The sequence below is a fragment of the Lampetra planeri genome, chromosome 2 (genome assembly GCF_965212315.1).
Source record: "Lampetra planeri chromosome 2, kcLamPlan1.2.h2, whole genome shotgun sequence".
NCBI classification, from domain to species: domain Eukaryota; kingdom Metazoa; phylum Chordata; class Hyperoartia; order Petromyzontiformes; family Petromyzontidae; genus Lampetra; species Lampetra planeri.
In genome coordinates, this window is record NC_136108.1 from 19640646 (window position 1) to 19656852 (window position 16207).

Consider the following 16207-nt stretch of genomic DNA (forward strand, 5'->3'; position numbering starts at 1 on the left):
AATAATACAGCATAGGATTGCCTGGCTATTCACGAACTTGCTATCCGCGATTTCGGCTATCCTCGGATCGCACCTGGAACTCTGTATCGAGAGAGAAAGCGATGAGATAAAGTGATGAAAATGTGATTCGACAAAGTGATGAGAAAAAGTGATGAGAGATAAAGTGATGCAAGGCAGAGTTATGAGATAAAGACACGAGAGAGATACACAATTTTCACGTATTTAATATCTTATTTATGTATTATCATTATCCGCGAAATTTGCTATTCACGACCATCTCTGTAACGTATCCCTCACGAAGTTACGAGGAGATTCCTTGTATGGTGCCAGGCAATATGGACAAGGTGTGGGCCACTAACAGTGGCACTGGGTGGTAGTGCAATGCCACCTAGTGGCCAATACTTTGTCTGAAATGTTTTCCGATGAAAATGCATTGAATATCACGAGGATTATTATCGGTCATGCTGAAATAGAAAATACCCGAAACAAGGAAGAGCACGCCCATTCTAACAGCACCGTTTTAACAGGAATAGCATTCACTTTAATACGTAACTGGCTGAATTAGATATGCGCTAAGTGCAGTAACTAAACACATACCAAAATCAGAACACTCCATATTTATCACGAATCGAATGCGGTTAGGCGGCACCCAGCTCGTATATCTTTGCCCACTCACCGTCAGGTTGTGATTTACTGAGGAATATGGTGTTGGCCCGAGGGTGGTCCGATGGGTTTGGCTCCAAATCGTTATCTGAAATGCATATTCAAAACAAGCATATAGATGGCATGTGGGTGTTTAAAAACAGGTGCAGTACATTAAATGTGTATTAGTTCACAGGCTGGAAAAATTACAGAAATATGGAGATGTGCTTTACAGTTTTGGCAAACTGATTAAACATGTGGTTGCTTTTAACACGTGATTAATAATTCTCAACAGTTTGCTATTCTACAGAGTGCAGCAGTGATTAAGTGGTTTGCACATTGTGCTATGAACCCAAGATACCAGAGTTTTAACGGGCACCATGGTGGCGAGATGTTAACTACCTTGCCAGGTACACAGGAGGTCGTGGGTTCGATCCCAACCCTGATGCCTATATATTTGGAGTTTGCATGTTCTCCACGTGGTCACATGGAATTTTTCTCCAGGTACTGTGGTTTTCCCTCCACATTTAGAAACATGCGTTTAAGAGTATTTGGCTGCTATAAATGTCCACATGGTAAGCTATCATTTGTGGCCAGGACACTTCTGAAAAAGAGCTATACAGCTCAGTGGGCCTTACCCAGTAAAATGAAAACTGTTTAGTATCATAGATTCACGACCACGGCTAACATCAGTGGCGAGTGATATCTGAGTGCCCTTTAATAATGCGCACTGACCAGTATGGTGAGGTTCGGTGGCTTACCCTCGGCCTCTTTATGTAGCAAGTTACTGATAAACATTTCCACAGGCCACCATTTATTTGAATGAGGGCTTGTAACCATGTGCACATACATGTACATAAGCAGATACTGTACTCGCTTTCAAATGGACAGGGGCACACAGACCCATTCATGGAAACATGAAGTCAACAAACATGAATGATATGTTCAAAATGTAGCCTTGCATGAGACGGCATACGATTAAAATGCACACAGGCATGTACAAACAGTACATTAAGTGCACAACAACTTCTGCAAAGTGGTCGCTGAAAGCCCTTCCAGCAATATATGAAAAAGTAGGGCATGGGCAAAGTTTGTCCTATTGTCTACAATTACCCGGTTTCACATGGCCATGGCTATGCTGAACTTGACACTGGCTTATCTATGGAATCAAAATTAAAATATACAGCCTTTTGAAAATCCACTGCTGGATGAAGGTCTCCCCATGCTGAATTGGACTAGTCGGTTGTGTGAACATATTGCTCAATGCTGCGAGTGAAGGGAGGTCCCCAGGATCGGATGAATTATCAGGTTAAAATATTATTTTGTTTAACCAGGTGAGAACTCAAGAGACCAGGATAGACTATATGTCCAGAGTGACTTGGATCACCAAAAGAACGAAAGCAAAAGAAATACAAGTACAGCAATGAAGTAAACAGAAATCAAAGCAAAAACACTATCACCTTTGGCTGAGAATCCAATTAAGGTAGCAGGATTCATAATGTAGTGTGCTAACTACCAATGCTACCCCCTAAAGAAAACAACATAACATGAAAACAGACAAAAAATCCCATTACAAAGGAAAACTGGGAATCCGTCACAATCGGTTTACATTATTGAGTCGATATTTATATACACATCACTTGGTATAGACAACAAATATCAGGAACGTATACAGTATAGTATTGCATAACTCATGAGCCCCCTTACATGGGGAATTAAAAAATAGAAATAATTCCAAAAATCCATGCATGTGGCATAATGTCCAGAAGCTGCTTTGCACCAGCAGGCAGCGGTCTAGCAGAGGGATTGTGGTGCAATGATGGGTTTGATTTTTGGTCTCTTCAATCTGATTTTTGCAAAGGGGTCATATGGGATGACCAAATCCATCATGCAAGCATTGAATTGTGACCCAATTAAGATCAGCTCACATCCTGATCGGCTGATTGGACCATCTCTGAAGAGCCGATTGATAGAAGCCACTTACCTTAATTTGAACCTGATAATGATTATGTATATAGAAAATACATTATCATTGGTCTCTTGAACTCAGGGCCTGTATTTTAGGTTTAACATATTAAAGTATACCACCAGTGAGCCTCATTGGAAACACAAAACCTAGCTTGGGCATAAATATCAGTCTTTGATTTGATACTTACAAAATATAACTTGGTATTGCAATTTATTTTTGACACATAATAACCACTGTTTAATAAACATGGAATATATGGCCCCGAAGCTTGCCATAACGTAAGGGACCGTGGTGATGTACAGCCAACGTCAGTTGAGCGTGGACAATTAGACCAAAGCCGAAACAGAACATATACAAAAAAATTTAATATATGTTTTTTTATGATAGAATATGGTATTGTCATCAGTATGCCATGAGTATACCAAGTTTGCAGTCGATACCACATTGGGAAGTGGGTAAAAATTTAGTTACCAGATTTGAGGATACATCCACGACGCCAACAACAACAGACAGAGTGAGTTAAATAAAAGCGTGTAAAAATAGACTAATTTCCCCAAGGCAGGTACTGAACCTGTAAATTTCACATGCCAATTGAAGGAGCTGGTGTCCTACCCCTCAGCTACAGCTTCTTGCTTGAGACGCTGCTTTTAACACACTTGTTGAAACACGGAGTTGTCACTTTTCTCAGAATTCACGGTAAATATTTGCCTTATAGTTCCGTGTAACATATTGTTACCTTTAATTCAAATCTGATCGTGATAAGCCCATTCATATTGAAATTTGCCACCAAGCTTCTTCTTCTGTATGGCTGATGTAAATGCAGAGCAACAACTCGGATTTCACATTCAGGTGGTCAAGCCAAATAACCGCATCAGGAGTCGTGGAGTGTATCGCTGTGATGTCCGCTTCGTATTTGTGGATCGGGAATTGCGGCGTTATACGTTGTACGGCCTGTTCTGGATGACCACAGTCGCACACTGGAGTTTTTTTTTTAATTTTACATTTGTGCATCAGGTATCTGTCACGAAGCTGGTATGTAATGAATCTGCTTATGCCAGGCTACATGTGACTTCCCCATACTAATCAATATATGAACGTGCAGACCTTGTCAACACACTGTTCGATGAAGCCTGTCCCATACTGCGTCAATTATGGGGCTTACCAAATTAATTCATAAATACTCTTTCTGAAGCTATATAAAATCTTGCAGAAAACTAAAGCGAATGAATAGCGGGTGGTCTCGGTAGTGTGGAGTACTGGAGGTAATCTGATGTCTTCGAAAACAATGTGTGAACCCAGGCACGGCAAATCAACCAGCTTTAAAAATTCCATTGGCTTTAAATAAAACTGCAGTTCTGAAAACTGCAGTTATGTCGTAAATTATAGGCGTAACACAGAATGGTCTGAATAACCACGCGTTATCTTGTCATCTCAGTGGTATCGCTTAGTAAAATAATATAAGGCAGGCATAAATGTGATCTCGCAAAAGATCACCATGGATACCAATGGCGAGTTTGAGGCCAAAATGTGAACTAATCTCTGTGAAAACACACTTTAGCGGCAAACAAACAATGAATAAATAAAGACAGCTTGCATATATACAATTGTAACATTAATAAATACTACGTTCACACCATTCTTAGATAAAATAACTGCTTTACCTACGTAAAAATATGACCGTCAGAAAAATTAAGAATTGTCGAAAAATGCAAGTTTTGTTAAAGCACATTCCTCAACTCTGGACAAATCACACCAAGGAAAATTATCAAAAACATGAGAAACATGCATGCATGCCAGAAGCAGAAGACACCATAACACAGGCAACATGTTACTATTCAGAATGCCATCGCGGCCAAATTCACCCATCACTCATAGTTAAAGGCATGGCTTTAAGCATTTAAAAAAATAAAACCACAGCCTCCACCAGTAATAAAGTAGAATTTAGTCAACCTCAAATCAACACATTTTAACAAATTATTTACAAAAATCATCCCTTAAAGCTGATAAACTACCTAGAAGCTTAATTTATAACATGCAAGCATGAATAATACATCTACAATCTGTCTGATCATGGAATCCACCCAGATAATGCTTGTGCCTTGCCACAATAGGTTTTATGATGCATTATCAATTAAAAGAGACATGCTTTTGGATAAACAGAGACCACATTGAAAAAAATTAACTTTAGTACTCGAAACTTCATACTGCTAAACATGAGAAAATTCAACTCAACAACGCAATAGCATGGCTCTCTCAAGCATCATTATGGATATTTTAATTACAATAATCTCATAGGATAATCATTATAAATGTATAGCCCTTTGCCAATCCACTGTTGGATGAAGGCCTCCCCACACCGTGTCAGTTAGGACTGTTATGGGGGGGGCAGGGGGAGAGGGGGGTCCATTTTATACGTAAACTTGCCACTAACGTTAGCCCTGACCAGAAATCACACAGTGTAACTCTTCTTCCCATGCTAATATTTTGAAATAACTTTTTAAAACTAAACTATTTTTTTTTACCAGGTAAGACCCACTGAGCTATTTAGCTATTTTCAGAAGCGACCTGGCTACAAATGATAGCTCAATAAAGTGGCTTATCATGTGGAAATTAATAGCAGCCAAATACTCTTAACGCATATTTCCAAATGTGGAGGGAAAAACTGGAGGACCCGGAGAAAAATCCACGCGACCACAGTGAGAACATGCAAACTCCAAATATACAATAGGCGTCAGGGTCGGGATCGAACCCAAGACCTCCTGTATACCAGGTGAGGTAGTTAATATCTTGCCACTGTGCCGCCCATGAAAAGAGCAGTGAGTGGGGCAACCACACAAACTTTATATCAGACTCAAGCATTCATTAAAATATTTAAATTAAATTACTTCGGGCAAATTCCCTCATGAAAAATACTTGTATTTGAATCAACAACTTGTGAAGGTAGAGCACAATCAACTCAGTCATGCAGGGGTATAAACAAGTACAACCATATTCGAAGCATTGCAAATGTTAAGTGGCTGCATATGCTACATAAAGACACAATTCAAACAATTATTTCAGTGGATGAGCAGAGGTGGTTATGCAACTCTCTACAATTGCTAAGGTTTGAGTAAATGTTATTCTCGTGCTCAATATATATTGCCTAAAATAAATCCATTAAATTCGACTGAGTACGTGTATGGGGGCCAACAAATGTTTAGTTTCATTAGAGCACAACACTGATTCACAGTCGAGAAGGGAAGATGGCATAAGGCACCAAATACTGATTTACGAGTTTAATTTATGCACCCACTGTTCTGCTGAAATCTCATTTATTTAAACACACAGTCTCATTCAGTGCAAAAGTGTGTGTGGCTATACAAACATACGCATCAACTAAACACACGTTTACAACTTACATGATCGGCTCTATTTATAACTGGGTATATCATTCCACTAAATTACATTACAATCATCCAATCGAGCTGACATTTTCCACACAGACTCGTTGTGCGAGACAATTAATGTTCGTGAAAAAAAATTCCCAAAATTTTACACTGTTTAGGGAAAACTAATTAAATATTTAATTACAAATTGCTTAATACTGGCAGACAATCATCTGACCCATAGGTGGCAGCCATCTCAAGCCAGAGGACGAGAAGACTCTAGCCGCCACGCATATAAAGGATTTATAGTGAAAAACTTTGTTTTTACGGGTTTACTTGTCCTTTTTGTGGACTCTATGATGGTCACTGAGGTGTATGAGCTGCTTCGTGGGGGTAATGCTTGAATCAAAAGACTGAGATACTAAGTTTGAATCTGGAATGCCACCAGTGAATAAAGCAGCACACTAAAGGGCAGCAGGTTTGATTTTTCCATCTCATTCACTAATGAGTGTACCGAAATAAAATCCATGAAAAACAAGATTTGCACTAAACATACCTTTCTTTTCCAACTATGAAAGCTTATTTGGCACAGTAACAGAATGAACACCGTCTACTTGTCTGCAGAGTAGTTGGAGTAAGACAAGATCAACTGAAGGACACGAGGTTATGGCTCTAGGGAGTTTCACAAAAAGGCGTCACTAAAAGGTCTGCACCTACCACGTGTTAAGTGTTTTGTTCATTTGTGCAGCACGCTTCAAATGCCCTGCAGGTTGCGCTGTATTCCATCTCCTCCACATCCACCTTTTGCTCTGCACCATGTACACGTGTGCACCGTGTGCGCAAATGTACTCCGTGTTGACTGTACCTCACCCAGACCGCTTCTTTGTTTTGCCCATGTTACTATATTCCGTGAAGGTTGTTAATTCTTCGTTAGATATTAAACGCCCGTGTACTTTTCCTGATAACCATGTGCAGTAAATCAGAGGGTGAAACGTGTTTGCTTTTTTACTGTGCCCATCTGTTCACTCAGCATGCTTCCATCTCACCAGCATGCTCTGTATGTTCTGTATTCTATGCATGTACTCTATGCGTTGTGTATGCCGTGTGTAATATCCTGTACGCGCTTTCAGGGGCATATGCATGCTTTCACACACTAAGTTATAGATTAACTTTTACTGACATTTTTTAAAAAAAGTGGGCTTGGACAACACATGCCACTGGAAGAGATTATGGATTGTAAATGCTGTGCAACCGTTTTTAAAGAGCTTGCTGAGCACAGCCCCAAAGGCCCAAAACTCTAAGCAGCCATCAACGACAACAGCATTCTCAAAGTTGTGAACGCGAATCTTGAACTGCGTAACGAACATGGGGAAAAGAGAGATGAGAGGGAATTCCCAAGTCGTAGAGTGTGGGGTAAGACACAGAAACGAGTGCTCTGGTCTGTAATAATGGTGCATGTTCTCCCTGTGGTAGCGTGGTCTTTTTTAAATCCTTTATATTAAGTTTACTTTCTTGCTTGCTTGCGCACTTACGACCGTGCAAATCTTTCGGTCGTTTTTTAACCCACTTCCCGTGATCCAATCGAGCTGACATTTTGCACACAGATTCGTTGTGCGTGACAATTTATTTTCGTGAAAATTTTTTCCCTAAATTTTACACTTTTTAGGATTTTTTTTTTAATATTTAATTACCAATTGCTTAATGGTGGCAGGCAATCATCTGACCCATAGGTGGCAGCCATCTCAAGCCAGAGGACGAGAGGACTCTAGCCGCCACGCATATAAAGGATTTATAGTGAAAAACTTTGTTTTTACGGGTTAATTTTTTGTCCAGGTCCTCCTGCTATAAATTTTCACACAAGCCACTTTGTTGAGCTATCATTTGCGGGCCAGGTCACTTATGAAAAATAGCCACATAGTTCAGTGCGACTTACCTGGTGAAATAAAAAAAATAGTTTCTAGTTTAGTCTCGACGACTCCACAATGGTGGAATAATTAACGAGGGAACTTTATTGGACTGCCTTAAGTTGAATTCTATCAAGTGCAGCAAGGCAGACACAGGGTGCACCAGCACCACTTCGGCCAATTTAGGGCTTTGTATAGTCATAGTAAGTATTTCGGAGCTAAAGAAGGCCTGTGCACGCAAAATAAAATCAGCTTCTTCAATGCATCCTTAGCCAGATTATTAGTAAGTAGTAACATTGCCATGCCATGACGTATCGAATGAGATTCTGGAAAACAGATTGTGTTCATGCCAATTCGTCACGAGTACAGCACAACAGTGTAATCCCCCCCCCCACACTTTGCGCAAGAGCGCAGAAGCGTGGTCACCACATCTACGCCTCTATATAAGGAACGAAACAGACTTCTCTATAAATCTGGCTGTCGCCTGATGAAGCTAGTTGTAATTACTGGCGAAACATCGTACTCAGATTGTAAATGTTGTGGCTTGGCTCTCCATCACACCGGTGTGCTGTACTAGTATACTACACTATATACTACACTATACACTACACACTAGTGCTGTACTAGTGACGAATTGGCATGTTCTGTTTACGTGACAACCCTTACTAGTTGGCTGTGTCGGGATTTAACGACATATGTATATATTTACGCGATCCAACCCAAAAAACCTCTATTATGGCCAGATTGTGATCTCTGTACAAGCAGTTACCCCGTGCGTGCCGTCTTCCACAGGTGTTCAATTATAATCAGCATTTATTGTGCTCTTGTTGGTCCGGGTTGCGTATATTCTGTATGTCTTGTGTAAATGACGTGTGTTAATCTTGCGTAGACAGTCTCCCTGACGCCAACACGCGGCGTTTATACATTATGCATGTGAAGCACATGCCCTAAGTGGTGTTTCTGTACCGCAATCTCACCCAGCGCCACCTCTGTCTAGTGCTATATTTATGTCACATACGTGTTGTGTGAATCTTACGCGTGCGTGTGTATACAGAGTACTGTATTAACAGCCGGGTGCCCACTCCCTGTCCCTGATTTGCTGCAGGGTAAATATTGAACAATACCCTTATGCCCGTCCAAGGACGGGTGTATTGCAGTTAATCTGAAACTTGCAAGTGAAAAGCAGAGCGCGACGTGATATATTCATTGCATTAATGTGTGTGCAATTTGTAAGGGCGCGTTGACACAGATCTATTTCATTTTAAGGTTATAATCTGTTGTTCATCATGACGTCCTTTTTACTTTGATGTCTCAACAGCGTTACGGAGATCACGTGACGCGAGGGTTCTGCCTTTGTCGTGAGCGTTGTGAGTTGACGCCGAGGAGGGGGGAGGAGGCGCCTCGGCCCCCCCATGTGGAGTGACGTCACCTGCTAATTATTATGAATGGGGGGGGGGGGTGTCCATTTGGAGGACGTCAGCTGTTAATGATTATTAATGAGGGGGCTGTTCATTGTGGAGTTACATCACCTGCTCACGATTATTAATGAGGGGGGGGGGTTCATGTGGTGGATGTAACCTGTTCATGATTATTAATGAGGGGGGCTGGTCGACGTGGAGTGACGTCACGAGCGATGCACACAGGCATTCTTGGCTCACTATAGTAGGTAGTAATGGGGGGGGGGCATTTGGAGGACGTCACCTGGCCATGACTATTAATGAGGGGGGCTGTTCGATGTGGAGTGACGTCACTTGCTCATTATTATTAGTGACGGGGGGGAGTGCTCCATATTGAGTGACGTCACCCGCTCGGAATGTGCCCGATCTCCTTAAATCTCGGAAGCTAAGTCGGGTCGAGCCTGGATAGTGTTTTGATGAGCGATCATCATCCATAAACGTGTTAACGGCTGCTGTGCAACTACGCTGTCAGCAGAGGCCAGTTGCAGCAAAATCTATAGTTGTACTGTACTATGCTCACATATACCCCCCATCCACATCCGGCTCGACTTCACAAACACACACACTGACCAGCGTGAAGTAGGGTCAAATAACCCCCACGACCCGCACGGTGTAGGGAAGGCCTCATTCAGCAGTGAATTGGCGTGCATGATCTCGATTTCACGCGCCCGATGGCGTTTTATGAAGGATTGAATGTACGTGTTATAATTTTAATGCGACCACCGCTGCTACCGGGGCCCCGTCTGTGCTGCAGGGAGTGCGTGGTGCTTTATGATTCTCCTGAAAGTGATTTTCTGCTAAAATCTGAGCATCGACGCAGTGCTCTCATCTCCAGGTCTCAAGTTTAAAGTCCTGAGATAGTCGTGGGAATTCCGCGTTGCTGTGGCGGGCGATTCTCTCCATTGGGAAACCACTGTCGACTTCCCCACAATGTGGTACACACGGACACCAGTGCACAACGTGATATACGATCTATATATGCACAGAACAGTAGTACTCCGATTAGCACGCTTGGCTACTAACGGTGCGAAAGAGGTTCAACATTCTTACGGTAGTAATGTACCGTAACCGCTGTTGGCCTTAATGTTCAGTATACGCTGCACCATGCATGACAGTGTTACAGGCAGTATATAACCTAAACTATTTAAACTATTTTTTTTTCACCAGGTAAGGCTCAATGAGCGTTCTAGCTCTTTTTCAGAATCGACCTGGCCATAAATGGATAAGGTCAACGAAGTGACTTATCACGTGCAAATGTACAGCAGCCAAAAACTCTAAATGCATGTTCCTTAATTGGGGAGGGAAAACCCAGAGGACCCGGAGAAAAATCATCACGACCACGGGGAAAGAGACATGCAAACTCCAAATAAACGGGTGTCGGGATCGAACCCACGACCTCCTACATACCAGGCGAGGTAGTTAACATCTCCTAGCCACCGTGGCACCATATAATACTGTAGTGTCAAATAATTCAGCAGCTGCAGCATCCAAATAAGTAGCATCTGCAGCATCCAGAAATCCACTTTTGGATGAAGGTCTCCCCCAAATCTGCATCCACCCCTGCTCCATACGACCCTGCGATGCAGCAATAAGTCCATGCAGCACCTCTTCTTGGTTCTTTCGGTAAAGTCACGTAGAAGGGAAGTAATAAAATAATACAAATAAAACACAATAAAATAATTCTCACGACGTTTCGGCCACAACGCAAGCAGCCGTCCTCAGGTGAAAACCAGGTCCGTCGAGGCGATAGAGTCTGAATCTGTCGCCTCGACGGACCTGGTTTTCACCTGAGGACGGCTGCTTGCGTTATGGCCGAAACGTCGTGAGAATTATTTCATTGTGTTTTATTTTTATTATTTTATTACTTCCCTTCTACGTGACTTTACCGAAAGAACCAAGAAGAGGAATCCCTGCAGTCACGAAAGCTTTAAATCAGGCAGCACCTGTACAGTGCAACTGACTGTGCGGTCACCAGCATCTTTATTGCGACTGCAGGAGAAAATCCGATGAGCTATGAAGCTCTTTTTTTCCACAGACGTCCAGTATGGGGTGGGTCAGCAAGTTACAACAGCAAACAAGAGAACAAAAACCGATAGGAGTGCAACATAAAAGAAAATGGTAAGAAAGTCACTAAATATGAAGAGGTAATAAATGCATTCATGATATACGTCAAATTTATCCAGATTTGGCAAGGCAGAAGCAGAAAAAACCCAACAGTTCGAGTAGATCACGCCAAGATAACAGGCCAGTAAGTGCAGGGTTTTTTCCTCGTGTTCAAGAGAGGGGTGCCACTTTGGCCGATAAGACATCGCCAGCTGTGTGTGAGGCACCGCCAGACATTTGACACCATTGGGGGTTTGACAGCAGCACGATATGACTTGATTCTCCAACACACCGGTGTGCTGTACTAGTGACGAATTGCCACGTTCCGTTTACGTGACAACCCTTACTAGTTGGCTGTGTCGGGTGGTGGCGTGTTTTAACGACACATTTATATATTTATGCAATCAAACCCAAAAAAAACTCTAATGGACGATGATCATGATGATGATGGAAGGGGGGAATGGGGTGGGGGCGTTGTTTTCGCGTTAGTTCGTGTATCACCACACTAAAGGCCACCAGGGGCCACACTAAAGGCCACAGAGGGGCCGCACTAAAGGCCACAAAGGGGCCGCACTAAAGGCCACAGAGGGGTCACACTAAAAGCCACCAGGGGCTGCACTTAAGGCCACCAGGGGTCGTACTAAAGGCCACCAAGGGTCGTACTAAAGGCCACCAAGGGTCGTACTAAAGGCCACCAGGGGTCACACTAAAGGCCACCAGGGGCCGCACTAAAGGCCACCAGGGGCCTCACTAAAGTACACCAGGGGGCATACTAAAGGCCACCAGGGGCCGCACTAAAGGCCACCAGGGGCCGCACTAAAGGCCACAGAGGGGTCACACTAAAAGCCACCAGGGGCTACACTAAAGGCCACAGAGGGGAGGCACTTAAGGCCACCAGGGGTCGTACTAAAGGCCACCAGGGGTCGTACTAAAGGCCACCAGGGGTCACACTAAAGGCCACCAGGGGCCACACTAAAGGCCACCAGGGGCCTCGCTAAAAGCCACCAGGGACCGCACTAGAGGCCACCAGGGGTCACACTAAAGGCCACAGAGGGGTCACACTAAAGGCCACCAGGGGCCGCCAGTGGCCTTCCAATGAAGAACACCGCCAGTAGCCCCCCCCCCGCCTCAACAAAACGGCACATTCACATCGAACTATCGATAACACAGGTGATGATCAAGAGTCACCCGCTCTGGCGGTCGCTTCGTCTGCGTTGTTCGTAGCAGCACCCGCGGTCAGTGTGGCATCGATCAGCTGTCGTGTAAGAATCTGAATATTGATCCTGGACGAATCCGATGAGCTTCGAAGCCAATTTTGTTTTGCGTTTCTCCCCCACACCCCATCAAACCCACAGACGTCCAAATCGACTCCGTATCTACCCCAAGACGCACTTACCGCTGCCCGCCTCGCGGTCTCTGATGTGCTGCAGGGAGGCCGCGCCACCGCCACCGCCGCCGCTGTCTTCGCTGCGCGTCTCGGCGTCGAAGATGCGAACGCGGTCCAAGCTGCGGGCACCAGGGCCCTCACGAGGGCTGTCGGGCACGCAGCACGACGCCACGTTCCCCATGCCTACGCCATGCGTCTTGCTCCCGCGCTCTGTGGCGGTAGCGGCTTGTTGTTGTTTGTTTGGTTATTGTTGTTGTTGTCGATATCTCGGCGGTGTTTGTTGAAACTGCTGCTTGTTTTGCGAGAGCCGGGCCCCGGATTCACGCTTTAGACCTGCGCGCGCATTGGCTCGGCGTCTGTCACGTGGAGGCGACGGAGACACGCCCACGCCGCGTGGACACGCCCCTTCATCTCCAGCCCCGCCCCCCCATACAGGCACTCCTCTACTTGCGAACATTCGACTTACGAACATTCAGAGATACGAACCAAACCTAAGAGTATGAATCCTTGCAGTCACGAAAGCTTCAAATCTAGAAGAAACCTGTCCCTATGTCCAGTTGCTCGTTTGGTCTGAAAGTCGTAAGTTCAACCGCCGCGCAATAGATGGCGGTGGTGCAGAACATGAAGAACCAGTAGCATCTACAACTGCAGAACGTGAAGAACCAGTGGCATCTACATCTGCAGAACATTAAGAAACAGTGGCATCTACATGTGCAGAACGTGAAAAACCAGTGGCATCTTCATCTACAGGAGATTGCATGCCTTTTGAAGCCATTCCCCATGTTTAGTGTACATGCCGTACAACGTGTTTGGAATCGACAGGAGTAAAGTTGGACTTACGAACAAATCCACTTACGAACAGACCTCTTGAACCCTTTTCGTAAGTAGAGGCTGTACATCAAAACATGGCCCGTCAATCAGAATCTTTATTTAGACTGGAGGAGGAATCCGATGAGCTGTGGAGCTCTTTTTCGTCACAGATGTCCAGTAAGGGGTGGGTCAGAAAGTTACACCAACAGACAATGCAAAAAAAACCACGATAGGAGTGCAAATTATAGGAAAGGTAAGCGAATCACAAAAAATACAAATAACCATTTTTTTCCCAGGTAATGCCCACTGAGCTATGAGCTTCTTTTTGAAGAAACGACCTGGGCACAAATGATAGCCCAACGAAGTGGCTTATCATGTGGATATTTATAGCAGCCACATATTCTGAGGACCCGGAGAAAAATCCATGCGGCCACGGGGAGAATATGCAAACTCCAAATATACAGGCGTCAGGTTCAGGATCGCACCCACGACCTCCTGTGTACCAGGCGAGGTAGTTAACATCTTGCCACCGCCGTGCCGCCCCCGTGTCCCCCACTACCAGCACACCCTCTCCTCCCTAACTCTTCAACGTGGACAGTGTGGCTTGTAACACATGCAAGGTTGAGCCAATGTTGGCATGTGGTTGGACCCGTTGGACCAACGTTGGCACAACGTTCCACGTTTTGTTCGTGTTTTAAGGCGTTTTCAGATTCAGCGGCATGTATGTACCTAATGTATGCAATTCCCGATCAACGTGCAAAGCTAAAAGTGCACACGTTTCATTGTCAGGGGAGTACTGTATAGCGGAATTTCAATAACACAAAGTAAAAGGTCCACCATATAGCAAACACTGGCTGTTGGAGCAAGCGTTCTTAGCAAGCACTTATGAAGGCTACCGTGGCACGCAAGGGGGTCGGTCAGTCGTGTGGTCAGAACCACCCCCAGCCACCTTTGTCTCCCAAGTCCCGATGTTTAAGCACCGCACCAGGTTGCGATTTAAGGCTATGTCGACCCGTAGGAGGCCCTGGATCAGTGCAATTATTCGCTACTGATGTTAGCCGTAAGTGGGAATCGACACTGATTGCCACTGCACTGCAGCTCCCCAATGCAACAACAAAGACAAAAAGACACATCCACACACAGTGTTGGAAAATTCCAAATTTAACTCGTCCACTTCTCCCTGGCAAGTCATAATTAAAATTATGGCAAGCAGAGTTGACAGCGACGCTGAGTGTTAGAAGATACATTTAAAAAAATATATCTGCTAACTCACTGGATGCTGAACTGGGTGGGTGGGTGGGGGTCAAGATAACGCACCACAATCAGCCTCTCCCCTCCAGGCAAGGCAGCATTCTGATTGCCCATGCCAACGCATGGACCGCATTCCCACCCTCGCTCACAGCGTCCACGCAATGCACGCACGCTTGCCTCTGCGTCCCAATGCATGTCCACGCACGAGACCGAGGAACCGTTCAAGCGCAGTCGCGTATCAGGAATAGCGTTTACAGGGAAGCAACAGATACGCTGAATAATCCTGACACTACGTGCAGGCAAATTAGGTTACGTGAAGGCTGCTGCTGCCGAAAGATAAAATAGAAAGTTTAAATTCATATTCTTTGGGTCTTTCGGTAAAGTCACGTAGATGGTTCAAAGAAAATAACAAAAAAACTCCGACGTTTCGATAAGAACACAAGCGATCGTCATCAACTGTTTTGCTTTAATTACACAAAAAAATACGTGTTTACTTGCATATGTTCTCTCAATGTATTTCCAAGCATTCATCTCCCCATGCTTCGTTGCACATGCTTCTGTTCCATTTAATTTATGAATGTCCCCATTTCTGATCTGTGTCATTCCAGTTGCTATGTACCGATTCATATTTTTCCGGTTAAGACTAAAGTGAGAACCGGTGTGTATTGCAGAATATATATATTCACTTAGTTTTCCATTTTGTATTACCAGGGCTCTCTTGCAGTAGAAATAATCACAATGTGCTCTTCCATGGGAAAATACAGACTACTCGAAAAGGTGAAGGTGCAGCCCTGCAATTGTTAGCTCGTGCCACTGCTGACGTAAGAACCTCCAATAGAGGGAGCTCTAGGTAGTCACTCCAGTTGAGCGTTTCTCAAACTGTATTGGCCTAATTCTAGATTTTAAGCTTTCGTTACTGCAATGATTCATACTCTTCGGTTTTTACGGTAAAGTCACGTAGGTAAAAAATTAATCATACAAATAAATAATAAAAATAATTGAAGAAATAATAGAAATAAAATAATAAATCACGACGTTTCGGAGGCAACACAAGCTTCCGTCTTCAGGTGGAACCGTCACAGCACAATTGCTGTATCAAGTAAAGAGAAATCCCAAGAGACCCGACCTTATATATACTGATTGAGGGGGGAGGAGCCAGGATGGGCCGCGGGAGAGGAGTTGTTGTGCGATGGTTAGATGGCATCTACATAACAAAGGCTCAGTCCCAGCAGCAGCAGCCGCAGCCGTACTAACCATCTCACAACTCCTATCCCGCGGCCCATCCTGGCTCCTCCCCCCTCAACCAGTATATATAAGGT

At 44.2% G+C, this 16207-nt stretch overlaps 1 protein-coding gene across 2 annotated transcripts in view; it reads right to left on the reverse strand.

Annotated features, from left to right (window-relative positions):
* The window catches only part of LOC144729478 (cyclin-Y-like protein 1), a 53729-nt gene extending 40549 nt beyond the window's left edge, over positions 1–13180 (reverse strand). For both annotated transcript variants that reach the window (XR_013587710.1, XM_078609808.1), the window contains exons 1-2: positions 12837–13180; positions 677–751 (exon numbers count right to left, since the gene is read on the reverse strand). Coding sequence is in view for 1 of the 2 variants with exons in the window: in XM_078609808.1 (XP_078465934.1) it covers positions 677–751; positions 12837–13008 (247 nt within the window). In the remaining variant the exon portion in view is untranslated. The remainder of the gene's footprint in view (positions 1–676; positions 752–12836) is intronic.
* Between the last annotated feature and the right edge of the window lie 3027 nt (positions 13181–16207).